The sequence below is a fragment of the Antedon bifida genome, chromosome 4 (assembly GCF_963402885.1).
Source record: "Antedon bifida chromosome 4, ecAntBifi1.1, whole genome shotgun sequence".
NCBI classification, from domain to species: domain Eukaryota; kingdom Metazoa; phylum Echinodermata; class Crinoidea; order Comatulida; family Antedonidae; genus Antedon; species Antedon bifida.
In genome coordinates, this window is record NC_136229.1 from 15,433,378 (window position 1) to 15,446,661 (window position 13,284).

Genomic DNA, 13,284 nt, shown 5'->3' on the forward strand with positions numbered 1-13,284 from the left:
ACGTCTGTATTTCGGTTAAATTATTTTTTTTTGACTAATTTTTGGTGAAAGTTAATAACTATATGATACTTCAAAATGACCCACTTTTTTCGAAATATTAAAAAAAAATTTTGTTTGGAATTAGTCAAAGGGACAATGCATCTTTAATAGATGACATGGTCAGTTTTATATCAACTATGTTTATTTTTCACAATGAAAATACTTAAAAATAAAAAGTATACAATAATATAAACAACTTATATAAATCGGTTTTACAGTGGGTTGACATTATTTTTAAAGAGAATATATCGAAATTGGACTTAAATATCAACTGTCTATCAATTATAATATCATTGTTAATCTTCACAAATGTCGTAACTTTTGAATTTTGGTATTTCATTTGATATAATATAAATTTCATTATTTTGTTGTTGAGATTGCAAGGCATCATTTTGACTTAATTACAACAACATGGACGGTCGATCAGAAATAATCTGCCAGCAAAGCGTTGGCATACGTATTGTATTTAGAAAACTCTTGATTTCTTGTCCCATGCATGCATAGGTTTTTTAAAGAATTTTTATGATGCGGGGGTTTCCAATTTTGTATCATTTTTTTGATAGTGTTTTCATTTTAAAAACTGTAGGCGTTGTCTGCTGGTAAGCTTACAATTATGAAAATAAAGAAAACCGAACAGCATCAAACAGTAAAGCCTTCATGACGTCAACACGTCTAACGCAATGATTGATATATTTATTATTGTATTTTTCAGTTTAAAACTTTATTAAACTGAAGATTAAACACGCATCAGTGGCGTTGTATGTCCGATCCAATGAAACTTGAAGATTAGACGCGTCAGTGGTGTTGAGTGTGCACTGAAACCTGACGATTGACGCGTCAGAGTGGTTTTGCATGTGCATCGAAATAATATGATTGGACGCGTCAGTGGCGTTGCATGTGCCGAAATACGACGATTGGACGCGTCAGTGGCGTTGCATGTGCACCGAAACCCCACGATTAGACGCGTCAGTGGCGTTGTGTATGCACTGAAACCCCACGATTACAAGCGTCAGTGGCGTTGTGTGTATGCACTGAAACCCCACGATTAGACGCGTCAGTGGTGTTGTGTATGCACTGAAACCCCACGATTAGACGCGTCAGTGGTGTTGTGTGTGCACTGAAACCCCACGATTAGACGCGTCAGTGGTGTTGTGTATGCACTGAAACCCCACGATTAGACGCGTCAGTGGTGTTGTGTATGCACTGAAACCCCACGATTAGACGCGTCAGTGGTGTTGTGTATGCACTGAAACCCCACGCTTAGACGCGTCAGTGGTGTTGTGTATGCACTGAAACCCCACGCTTAGACGCGTCAGTGGTGTTGTGTATGCACTGAAACCCCACGCTTAGACGCGTCAGTGGTGTTGTGTATGCACTGAAACCCCACGATTAGACGTGTCAGTGGTGTTGTGTATGCACTGAAATCCCACGATTAGACGCGTCAGTGGTGTTGTGTATGCACTGAAACCCCACGATTAGACGCGTCAGTGGCGTTGTGTATGCACTGAAACCCCACGATTAGACGCGTCAGTGGCGTTGCGTGTGCACTGAAACCCCACGATTAGACGCGTCAGTGGTGTTTTGTATGCACTGAAACCCCACGATTAGACGCGTCAGTGGTGTTGTGTATGCACTGAAACTCCACGATTAGACGCGTCAGTGGTGTTGTGTATGCACTGAAACCCCACGATTAGACGCGTCAGTGGTGTTGTGTATGCACTGAAACCCCACGATTAGACGCGTCAGTGGTGTTGTGTATGCACTGAAACCCCACGATTAGACGCGTCAGTGGTGTTGTGTATGCACTGAAACCCCACGATTATACGCGTCAGTGGTGTTGTGTATGCACTGAAACCCCACGATTAGACGTGAAAAGAATAACTATAAATAGAATAATAATACACAACCAAATACAGTAGAGCTAGCAAAACAGAGTTGGAGGAGCAGAGTCTTCACATATGAAGTTGGCTCCAAATATGAAGAAGAAGAAGAAGACGTGTATGCACTGAAACCTCACGATTAGACGCGTCAGTGGCGTTGTGTATGCACTGAAACCCTACGATTAGACGCGTCAGTGGTGTTGTGTATGCACTGAAACCCCACGATTAGACGCGTCAGTGGTGTTGTGTGTGCACTGAAACCCCACGATTAGACGCGTCAGTGGTGTTGTGTATGCACTGAAACCCCACGATTAGACGCGTCAGTGGTGTTGTGTATGCAATCAACTATTGGACGCGTTGGCGTCGAATTTAGTGCATGATTCAGGATTGTTCCGATTGAGCCAAAGGAATAACTTTCGCGTTGTTTAAGCAGAGATTATTTATTTGGCCTATAAGTAAACCATACTCAAGTTTCGTTTATTGTCTTAGGCTAAATGTAAACATAACTATTAATTATACGAAGCTTTTACTTCACGGTATAATGCTAGTAATCATAAATGTATTGTTAAAACAAATTTTCTAATACTGTTTTCTTCCTCAGTTTTAACGGTGAGTTCAAAGTTCAACATTCGTATTGAAATATAACGCACTTTTTCGCGTTTTGCCAGTATTTAACAAGAGACGCAGCGCAAGGACGTAGACGCAATGCAAGGCAGTTGACTAATGACAGGCGACAGTTCGAATAATCTATAACTTGTGATTGGTCAATTCAATACAGGCAGTTAAACGTACATAGTTTGTTTCATGGTGAAGAGAAAGGAATGGAAGCTGTATGTCCTTATCTAAAATGGTTACCGCACTCAATGACAAAAAGGATATCTGGAATTTATGCAAAATACCTATGTTACGTCACAGATGTTTGTAACTTTCTCCGACAACACGTTTCTCAGTGAAATGCATTTTGGTGTCGAAGAAAACATTCAACATACAGCAGCTGAAGTTTCTAACGCAAGAATGTTTTCTGCAAATTAACACATTCGTATGTGCTAATTTGACATTTGTATAACAATGTTTTAAACTAAAATTCAACTGGATAATAGTCTTCGAGTATCATTCATCTTCATTTAAAAATATAGTCTTTAGATTTTAAGTAGTAACTGCAATAATAAGTTGGTTTATAATCAATAAATTGAAACAGTAGTTTAGCATTTTCTCTTAGCAAGTATTTAATAAGCATTAATGTAGGCCTATATGACAATATTCATTAACTCTTGTTTATTGCTCAACATTCTTTGCTACTTTGAGCTGACCTGGATTGAGGGCGGGCTTTCAATAATAAAACGTTACTTATGAATAATAGGCACAACATGAATAATGCATGACACGTTGATGATTATTCACAAATATGCAAATAAATTGTAATGAATATTCATGAAATTGTAATTCGTATGAATTAATACATTTTTGAGAGCTGAGAATTATAATTTTGCCTGATCAGAACATACATCAAAATACAAATCAAAATATTGTTTGCAATTGACACGGCAGACTACAAACGGCTAACAAACACAAACGTAATAGTGCAAAAAATGAAAAGCAACCACAACAAAATGATGTACAAAATGAATATAGTAATATACTATGTAACAAACAGGAACGAACAAACGTTAATTCTCATGTTTACTGTTAATTAATTTACAAATAGCGCCCTCACATTATTCAATATCGTTTTATTCATTATTGAAAACTTATCAAACTTGTTCATTTTCTAAAGCTGTAGTTTTTGAGCAAACAAAAACACATGGTGTTTTCAAAAGATTAATTGGTTAAACTTGTCAATATGAAAAATGTATTATCAATAAAAGTGAAAATTGTTAGCATTACTAATGAATTTACTTCAATCTATTAACAAGTACAGCATCTACGCTTGTCTGAATTGTAATATTATACACGGAATTAAATTTTGTTAAATAATACCATTTTTTGTCCTTATTTTTTTTTTCAATTTTTTTTGTTTCAACTAGGTTAAATTATCGCATGGAATTTGTAAAAAATAAAACCAAAATGGAAGAATATATATCAACTATGTTATAAGTGCAACTTTTTTGTCTACCAAAAAAAAAATTATCACAAATAAAAAATATACGACCTCATAATCATAATGAATTAATACTACTTATTTTCAACGTTCATTATCTTAGGTTAGAATTATCTACATTATTTTGAGAAATGTTAGAAACCTAAATTAGTAATTAATATTAATTAATTAAACTTGATATCCAAAATATATATGCTACACACTAATCGTTGGCTATCTTTGGCTATTGGGTGAACTGTTCGTCATGTTGCTATACACATTTATTATTTTTAAGCTTGACTGGTTGACATAACACATCCAATTACGATATTAGAATCGCCGTTTAAAACAAGATCTTGCGGGTGTAACGGTGCACAGCAACAATGTGACAGTAACAGTATAATGTGCAATTCAGTAACTACATAAAACATTTAAAAAACAATTGTATGTGATGTAATCATTACACAATTAACAAATTAAAAATAAAATTGGCTGGATTCAGGGTAAAATGCATTCGCCAATTTGTAAAACATTGTATATATTCATTAGTATTTTATTATAGAAAAAGTCAAACACCGTTGGCATGTAAATCACTTCCTTTTAGACCTTTTAGATTAGGCTGGCATTTGGTCCAACGTTGGTCACAGATCTTTTGAACACATGGCAAGTGTATATCGACTCTATTGACATTTTAAATCTTTTTAAATTCCCGAAAGCAAAAAAAAAATAAAAATAAAAAATATATATATATAAAACGCTAATTTATTATATAAGATTACGGAAATAAAAGCATTCTAACAGTACGCACTATAAGCAAGAATTTGCTTTAAATTTATAGCAAAAAATCTATATTAAAAAGATAATCAATCAATAATCATTGATAGGGTCATAGAAATGTCAAGGGTCAAAGATCTATATGACCTTTACAGTATTTACCACAGCATAACATTTTAACACCAAATTTTAGTTATTTACTTTAGTTATTTACTTTGCTCATTTGCATATGTTCGAAAAGCTTTCACATACTTCCTTATTTGGCAACATCCTTACCCAGTGCGCTAATTAAAGTCCTTAATTTAGACTTAAACAAAATCGGTACAAACAAAAATCACTTATTCGACCTCAACCCTCATATATGATGGATAATTAATTTACAAAATATTCTATTGGATTTATTTTTATTTGCAAAGAACTACAAAAATTATGTTAGTTGAATTATTAGGCAACAAATTATTAATCTTCATTGTCTGCAGCTGTTCCACCGTCAACAGCTTCACCTCCGGAGCTGGCGCTGTCTGCTGCAGCTTTTCGAGAGTAACCGGAACGTCCACTACGTGAGCTGAGTCCAGTTCCAGCTCTGGAAAATAATGTGCGACAATAAAGTTATTTATTGTAATGTGTTACACGTTCTACATAAACTTCAGAAGTGAAAAATGAATGAAAGAATGAGAGAAATGAACACAGCAATAGTCACCTATTAACTAAAAATGTATTATGACAAAATGGAATGTTAATGTCTATGTAAAACACTACAAAACTTGGCTTACCTCATACGACTCTTCATCTGGTTTACTTCCCTAGTCAGACTCTCATTGGCCTCAACTTGTTCATCTAAATCACGCTGAAGTTTGCGCTTGCTGGAGTTAATGCGGCTTGTTTCCTCTTCGGCTTCGTCTAACTGTCGTTTCAGCATTTTAACTCGGTTTGTGGCTTTATCGACCTTATAAAATAATATTGAAAAAAATTATTTATATAACAAATTCTGATTATTTTCAAGAATTTGTAATATCTTTACTCAAGTATAAAAGATATTTTTACTTTGAAATGTTAGTAGGAATCAGGTTCATGACATATATATCTTACCTGGTCCTTGTATGAATCGGCATGGCGACGCTCCTCTTCTATGTTCAGCGATTGTTCTTTCATTTTCTTCTCAGTCTTTCGAGCAGTTCTGACAGCCAATTGTCGTTCTCTGTAAACAATAATATAAATTAAAAAATTCAAATGTAATCTAGTTTCTTTTCAGTCTTTCAAGCAGTTCTGAATTGTCATTCTCTGTTGAATAAATTTATAAATTCAAATGTAATCTAGCTCTAGATTCTACTCTCCAAAAACAGAGTTTTCTTGAGGTTCAAAGGGTCCCAAATTATTTTACCATTAAAACACATTCGGAATACCATACATTCTAGAAAACAAGACATATTAGGCCAGCTGAAGAGTGCCGGGTATTGGGAGACTTAAATGTATTTCATTTGATATAGATACCAATGATATGCAATAGTCACTTGTGATTCAAAAGAGGCCATAAAATTAATAAATCTTAAAAACTAAAAATGTTGATGGTAGTACCTAGACTCCACGTCCAATTGCTCTTCCAGTTGCTGTACTTTGTTTTCCAATGACGATATCTGAGACTTCATCTTCAGTTTCATCGCGTTCTCCATCTCTGCGATCTTGGCACGGAGCTCCTTGTTCTGTCGTTCCATTGTAGATCGGTTGTTTTCCAGATGGTGGTTAGAAGAGCGTTCTGTTTCAAGCTCTGCAGTCAACTGATCAACCTGTAAAGGAAAGAACATAATAATTAGGTAACCAGGGAGAAGGGTCGAGATATAAAAATGAGGGGTTGACAGATATAAAAATGAGGGGTTGACAGATACAAAAATGAAGGGTTGACAGATACAAAAATGAGGGGCCGACAGATACAAAAATGAGGGGTTGACAGACACAAAAAAGAAATGAAAATAAAGATATATTGTCCCCAAAATATTAAAAATAAAGATGATTAGGAGGCCATTTTGTATTACCTGCGCAAGAAGTTTTCGTTCCTTGTCGTACAGCGCCTCCGCTGCATTAGCTTCATCTTCCAACTCCTCTTCCATCTGTGAGAGACGTTGTTCCAGTCGTTTCTTTTCATCGGTCAGTGTCTGGACCTTGGAGGAGTTGCCTCCAAGTTCATCTTGGAGTTCGTCTCGCTCACTCTCTGCGTTTCGGCGCGCACGTTGAGCAAGCGCAAGTTCCTGAAATTTAATAGATACACTACTATCAACTCTGACTTTGTATTTCATATTGTCCTGATCAGCAAAAATACACGGAAAAGCTATTATAAAAATATATAAAGCTGATATTTCTTAGCAGTTTTCTGTACTGATACCCAATCACTTCTATCAAATAAGCTAAGTTTTTATCCCTGTATCAATCATCATCACTTTACCAATGTATCAAAACTCACCTCTTGCAGTTGTAAGAAATCTGCTTCTAGGCCTTTGAATTTTTTCTCGTGGTCCTTGGAACTGGCTATCGCATCATCGCGACCTTGGCGTGTCTCGTCTAACTCTGAAAGCAACTCCTTGGATTGAGCCTGACAGAATCAATATAAATATGACAACGCAATATTAAATTTAAACAACAAACAACATTAGAGACACTAAAATTAAAGAAATATTTTAAAATAAATGATTAGTTGGAAAATAATATTTTGAAAATACCTGGAACTTTCTGAGCTGTTTCACGCTGTCTTCTTTGATTCTGTTTGCGTTCTCTACAATTCCCTCAAGTTCTTTAAGGTCACCCTCAAGCTTCTTACGAGCAGATACTGCTGCAGCACGTTGGCGGCGCTCTTCCTCAAGTTCACCTTCCATTTCTCGTAGCTGTATTAAAACATTGTTGATTATAGTTATATTGTGTCAGCGTGGTTCTCAGAATTAGTACAAATTATTTAGATTAAAAAAACAGATTCTACAAAATAGAAAAATCTTCCTCTGTACCTGGCGGATGAGGCCACGACGACGTTCCTCAGCCTGTTCTTCTTTGGCCTGTAGGTCACGGTCATACTGAGTCTTAGCAGCTTGGAGGTTGACCTCAAGTCTCATCTTAGCATCCTCTGTGGCCTGCAACTCATCCTCCAGTTCTTCCATTTGTGTTCTCATTTCTTCCATTTGACTGTCGAGGGAGCGTTTGGATTTTTCCAAATCATGAATCTAAAAATATAATTTGAAAGCGCATTTGATAATCATGAAAGAAACAGAAAATGATAATTAGTGGAGCATTTAAATGGTTTTTAAGTACAAGAATTGGCGACTTACATTTCTACCGACATCATCCTTGGAAGACATCAGTTCATCTATCTCCTGTTTCTGTACCTTGTAGGTTCTCTCAACCTCTTCTAGCTTGTCTTGCAGTTCTTCAAGTTCACGGTTCAGGCTCATAACCTAGTAAAGTAAAATGCATGTTTCTAATAATTTTCTTACATAGAGTCAACTCGCTCAATACCAGATTCTCTGAAAGCTGGAAACTCTCCAAAATCCAGACTTTTCAAATTCATTTTTACCATTAAAAACAAAGCCCAAAGTTGTTTGGTATTGACGCTGACAGTATTTTACTTCTAACGTATTATAAATAAACTACTCATCTATCCAAGTTTTTTCTCTGGAGCTATACGATTTATGTCTCCTACCTTTGTTTCCTTTTCTCGAGCCTCTCTTTCGGCTTGCTCTTTCTCTTGCTGAATACGTTCCTTTTGAGCACGCTCATCGGCAAGCATGGCGTCAAATTTCCTCTGCTTTTTGGTCAGCTCCGTCTCTTTGCTGCGCATTCTGTCCAGATCAAGATTGATGTCGTCCAACTGAAATAAATAATGATAATTGACTGTATGACATACTATTGAAAATGATCACAAGAACAAATTGGTACTAGGTATGGTCAACAGGCAAGGATTTGTGTGATTTACGAGAGCTATCAAAATAGATTAAAAACTACTTATTTAAAAACATTTATTTACAGACTATAATATAATAATAATAATATACAATGCAATTGAATAGTGAAGAGAATGAAGGCAGATCAGCACATCTTGTGTTGGGGGAGCCTAAAAAAATAAATGAATACATACCTCTTCATGAAGCTTTCTCTTGGTCTTCTCCAGTTTATCATTAGTAGCTTGGAGTTCTTCCAGCTCGTTCTGGAGTGTCTCCAACTCACGCTGCTGCTTCTTGCGGGCTTCTTCGGACGTATCAAGCTGTGAGGAATCGTCAGCTTGCTTCTTCTTAAGATCTGCCAACTGGTTTTGAGCACTGGTTAGTTGTCGTTGGACGTTGGCTTTGGCTTCTTCCTCTTCCTCCAGCTGATCCTGAAGCTGGTCTAGCTTCTCTTCAGTTTGTCTCAGTTTAGTGTTCAGTGACAGTTTCTGTCTTGTCTCTTCATTCAGAGCTTCCTGTTGCCAATAAAGATATTAATATTGTAATACATTCAGAAAATAAGCTGAATTCAGAGAGTAACTAAGGGCATGCTATTAATATTTTGGTCCATATTTAAAGATGTGTTGTTCCCCAAAAACATGAAAAAATGTAATAATTATTTTTTCAGGGGGACAATACATCTTTAAGATATAGATACATTTTTTAGATATGGAATATTTTTATCAGCTTTTTTTACGTCACTTATATAATTATCTGTAACATCAGGTTGATTTTACAAACCTCAACACGTAGATCCTATAGATACGGCTGCAGTTTACCTAACAGAGCCTTATGCAAGAACTACTATTATAAAATGAATTGTAACAAAAAAATGTCATCACTCATTTTATGCATACTTAAAATCAGGGTATGTACCCTGAGAAATGTAAAACAATACATCGTCACCGTTTCAACTAGCCTCAAGTACTCTATGCATTTCTGCCATTCTTTTATGAAAACCTATGTAAAAAATAGCAATTACAAACCTGTGCTTCTGTAAGCTGAGCAACGAGTGAGCTGGAAGATTTGCTAGCCTGGGATGCTTTGGTTTCACTCTCCTCTAAAGCTGTTACTGTGTTATCAACCTCAGCCTAAAAAAACAAATGAAAGGTAAAGGTATTTATTCTAGTCCTCAAGCTTAACTGGAAAAACTGGAAAAAATTTGAATTAGGCCCTCCTAGAACCCACGGCAGCCAGCAGTGCAGCGCATATCGAGACTTGCACATATTGGTAATGTAGGTAAATTATTCCCAGTTATAAAAACATTTCCACTCTTCGCTTGCATGGATACTGGTTCAATTTGGTTTTTAACTATTTCTTTATTATTTTTATTTACCTTTAGTTTGGTAGCCTTATCCTGGAACTCAATCTTGGAACGTTCCATCTCTGACAAACGTACATTCAGTTCTGAAAGCTGTGCTTCCAAGTTCTTGCGTTTCCTTTCAGATTCTTGTTTCGCTTGTATTGAAGACTTTAACTCGTTTTGGACCTCGGTGTGGGCGCCATCCATTGAAGCCTTATTTTTCTCTAGACTTGATTTCGACTACGACAAAAAAAAAAAAAATTATTTACCATTTTATAAAATGTTTTTCTAAGCATTTACCGATGTCAATTTAATATTCTGAATAAATAGATGGCAATAAAATACAAATATGCACCTTTTTCAGAGCATCAATCTGTTCGTTGAGTTCCTCGACAGCGTTATTGTGCTTTTGTCGCATTTCGGTCACTTGGTGGTTGTGTTTGTTGCTCTCCTCATCGATCTGTTTGCGTAGATTACCTAGCTCTGATTCTCTCTTTTGCTGCAAGTCCTGTTGGGCTACTGTCGTGTCCAATGAGTCCATTAATTCAGACTTTAAGGCCTCTAATTCCTGGAAAATAATATAAAAAGATCTTGTTATACACCCCTATCAATAATCTTGTTATACACCCCTATCAATTAAAACAAAATTACAACATTTTGGAACAAACAAAATTATTATTTGAACTGAATGTATTATAAGTTAATTTTCATATTTCAAAGAAGTAGAATGTCATACCTCTCCAAGGTCTTTCTTTTGCTTGTCGACCTTGGCACGAGCTTCTTTCTCTGACTCAAGATCCTCTTGTGCTTCTTTCATTTGTGAACGGAGGTCACGGATCTCTTTAAGAGCAGCATTTTTCAGGGCTACTTCTTCATCAATTCTAAAATCAAAGAGAAATATATATATATTTTTGTTTTTTTATTCTATAACATCTGCCTCAAAGCCTAAATTCAGTCCAGTTTTTTTTTCTTTACTACAGTAAAACCATTGATACTAAAATTCAGGGGACACCTATATTAGGGCTGTAGTGTTAAAACCTATGTTTCTTGTTTGTTTCACCGGAATATGTCGCCTTATTAGGTGTGTCCCAAAGGAGGGTCTCTACCCCTAATAAGGGGACACTTAATAGGTGCTGTACCATAGGTACCATAACTGAAGAATAAATAACATAATTAGCGCCAACAGTACTTACTTGGCTAAGGCAACATTAAGTTCCTCCTCACGTTTGGCAAGCTGCACTCTTAATTCATCAATCTGTTGCTGTAGATCAGCAATTTGGTCCTTGAGGTCGCTCAGTTCAGCGTCCAATTTACGTTTATTTCTTTCTAGATCTTGACGACCCTAATTGCAAGAAACAAAACGAATGAAGAGGTTCAATAAACCGCAGACCTTCACCTTTGAGATTGAATCTGTTTATTTTGAAAACATTTTTAAAAGTCCACAAAATGTAAAAAGAAAATAGTTCGATAACATGTTTGAGTAAGAGGGGAGCCGCCAACAAAGATACTACGTATTTAGCTAACCAAAATGGTAACTTTCAGGTTTGGTGTCACAAAGAAAATGAATATTTAGGTCTTTGGCTTTTGTAGTTATATATACCTTATAATAAGGTATATATAAATAGAAGGGCCAAAGACATATATACATTGAAATATTTTCAAAAGCGGAATGAATGAATTACGCCTATGTGCCTAGATCCCATTAAATTAGATACCAAAAACATAATAAACATTTTAAATAAATACCTTTTCTTCAGAACGAAGCTTTTGTTCCACTTCACTGATCATTGACTCATACTTTGTCTTAAGTTTCCCTAAGCCTTTGTTTTTCTCTTCTTCTTCAGCTAGAGTCATGGATAGATCTCCCATACGTTCATCCATCGACTTCTTTTCTTTTATAAGCTAATAAAAACAATTTGTATAGTTAGAATTAGATCATGCATCCAGGTACGTCACCCCAAATTGAAAGCTCCCTAGTTCTACACCCCCCTTCATCAAGTTCCAAGCTATCCTATAATGTGAGGTATAGTACCTTGGTGTAAGTATCATCGATCATTGCTAAGTCTTCCTCTAGTTTCTTGATCTTAGCATCAGCAGATACCTTCTCCAGTTGAAGCTTCTGACGAGATCCTTCCTCCTCTTCAAGTCTGCAAGAAATCAAATATAAAGAGATTATTTATAAGTTCCTGAAACCAATCCAGTGATAAAATATAATATATATTTCATTGATGATAACAAGACTTACTGTTCCTCCAAGTCTCCTATATTTAACACCAACTTCTTCTTTTCTTCTTCTAGTCTCATTCCACGGTCTTCTTCTTCTTCAACTCTTGCCTCCAAATCATGTAATACATCTTCCAATTGCTGCTTCTTTGCTGCAAGTTGTTGTCGCATCTGAAATAAATTTGGATATAAAATATAGATGTTATTGGATTATCACCTCACAAAATGTTTTAACTTGGGTAAGTGGGCCACCTTTGGAACCAAAAAAAGTGTATCTTTAATATGAATGTACTTTGAATGAGTGCACTCTAAATATGAGTGCACTCTGAATATGAGTGTACTCTGAATAGGAGTGTACTCTGAACAGGAGTGTACTGTAAATAGGATTTTACTCTGAATAGGAGTGTACTCTGAATATGAGTGAACTCTGAATATGAGTGAACTCTGAATATGAGTGTACTCTGAATATGAGCGTACTCTAAATATGAGCGTATTCTGAATATGAGTGTACTCTGAATATGAGTGTACTCTGAATATGAGTGTACTCTGAATATGAGTGTACCCTGAATATGAGCGTACCCTGTATAGGAGCGTACTCTGAATATGAGCGTAATCTGAATAGGGGTGTACTCTTAATAGGGGTGTACTCTGAAACATATATTTCCACTCATTCCCTCAATACGGGTGTCATTAATAAGTGATAATTGGTTTTGTTACAGACCTCTTCAGCTTCCTGGCTAAGTTCTGCCTCAGCTGCTAACTGTTCAGCCAGAATATTCTTCTCTTCCATCACTTGGGAGTACTTTTGATTCATCTCCTTGTAGTCAGATTCAATCACTTCAAGTTTGTCTACAACTTTTTTCAGCTGCTCCTCTTTAGAGCGCATATCGTCTTCTTGGCGGGTGACGTTAAGAAGAGGCTTGACCTGTTATAGCAAAAAAAACCTACATTACATATAATGTTCGTAAATAAATACAACAAAATCTAAAAGGACAAGACCAACCCATGAAATGATTTAAAGGCGTCATG

At 36.0% G+C, this 13,284-nt stretch overlaps 2 protein-coding genes and 1 long non-coding RNA gene across 8 annotated transcripts in view; 2 read left to right on the plus strand and 1 right to left on the minus strand.

Annotated features, from left to right (window-relative positions):
- The window catches only part of LOC144841364 (GTP-binding protein Rhes-like), a 154,722-nt gene that overhangs the window by 70,468 nt on the left and 70,970 nt on the right, over positions 1-13,284 (plus strand). The window lies entirely within an intron of this gene.
- On the plus strand, positions 2,449-3,304 carry LOC144840642 (uncharacterized). The gene is made up of 2 exons (XR_013611940.1): positions 2,449-2,935; positions 3,074-3,304. It is a non-coding gene; the product is annotated as an uncharacterized LOC144840642 (long non-coding RNA).
- The window catches only part of LOC144840641 (uncharacterized), a 45,757-nt gene continuing 35,864 nt past the window's right edge, over positions 3,392-13,284 (minus strand). For all 6 annotated transcript variants that reach the window (XM_078696537.1, XM_078696535.1, XM_078696534.1 and 3 more), the window contains 20 exons: positions 12,977-13,180; positions 12,278-12,426; positions 12,065-12,179; positions 11,779-11,934; positions 11,226-11,374; positions 10,769-10,913; positions 10,388-10,600; positions 10,066-10,272; positions 9,716-9,820; positions 8,885-9,205; positions 8,450-8,617; positions 8,079-8,204; positions 7,761-7,973; positions 7,482-7,643; positions 7,226-7,354; positions 6,801-7,013; positions 6,346-6,554; positions 5,860-5,968; positions 5,544-5,716; positions 3,392-5,353 (listed from right to left, as the gene is read on the minus strand). In XM_078696537.1, the coding sequence (XP_078552663.1) occupies positions 5,230-5,353; positions 5,544-5,716; positions 5,860-5,968; positions 6,346-6,554; positions 6,801-7,013; positions 7,226-7,354; positions 7,482-7,643; positions 7,761-7,973; positions 8,079-8,204; positions 8,450-8,617; positions 8,885-9,205; positions 9,716-9,820; positions 10,066-10,272; positions 10,388-10,600; positions 10,769-10,913; positions 11,226-11,374; positions 11,779-11,934; positions 12,065-12,179; positions 12,278-12,426; positions 12,977-13,180 (3,390 nt within the window). In that variant the 3' untranslated portion in view covers positions 3,392-5,229. The remainder of the gene's footprint in view (positions 5,354-5,543; positions 5,717-5,859; positions 5,969-6,345; positions 6,555-6,800; positions 7,014-7,225; positions 7,355-7,481; positions 7,644-7,760; positions 7,974-8,078; positions 8,205-8,449; positions 8,618-8,884; positions 9,206-9,715; positions 9,821-10,065; positions 10,273-10,387; positions 10,601-10,768; positions 10,914-11,225; positions 11,375-11,778; positions 11,935-12,064; positions 12,180-12,277; positions 12,427-12,976; positions 13,181-13,284) is intronic.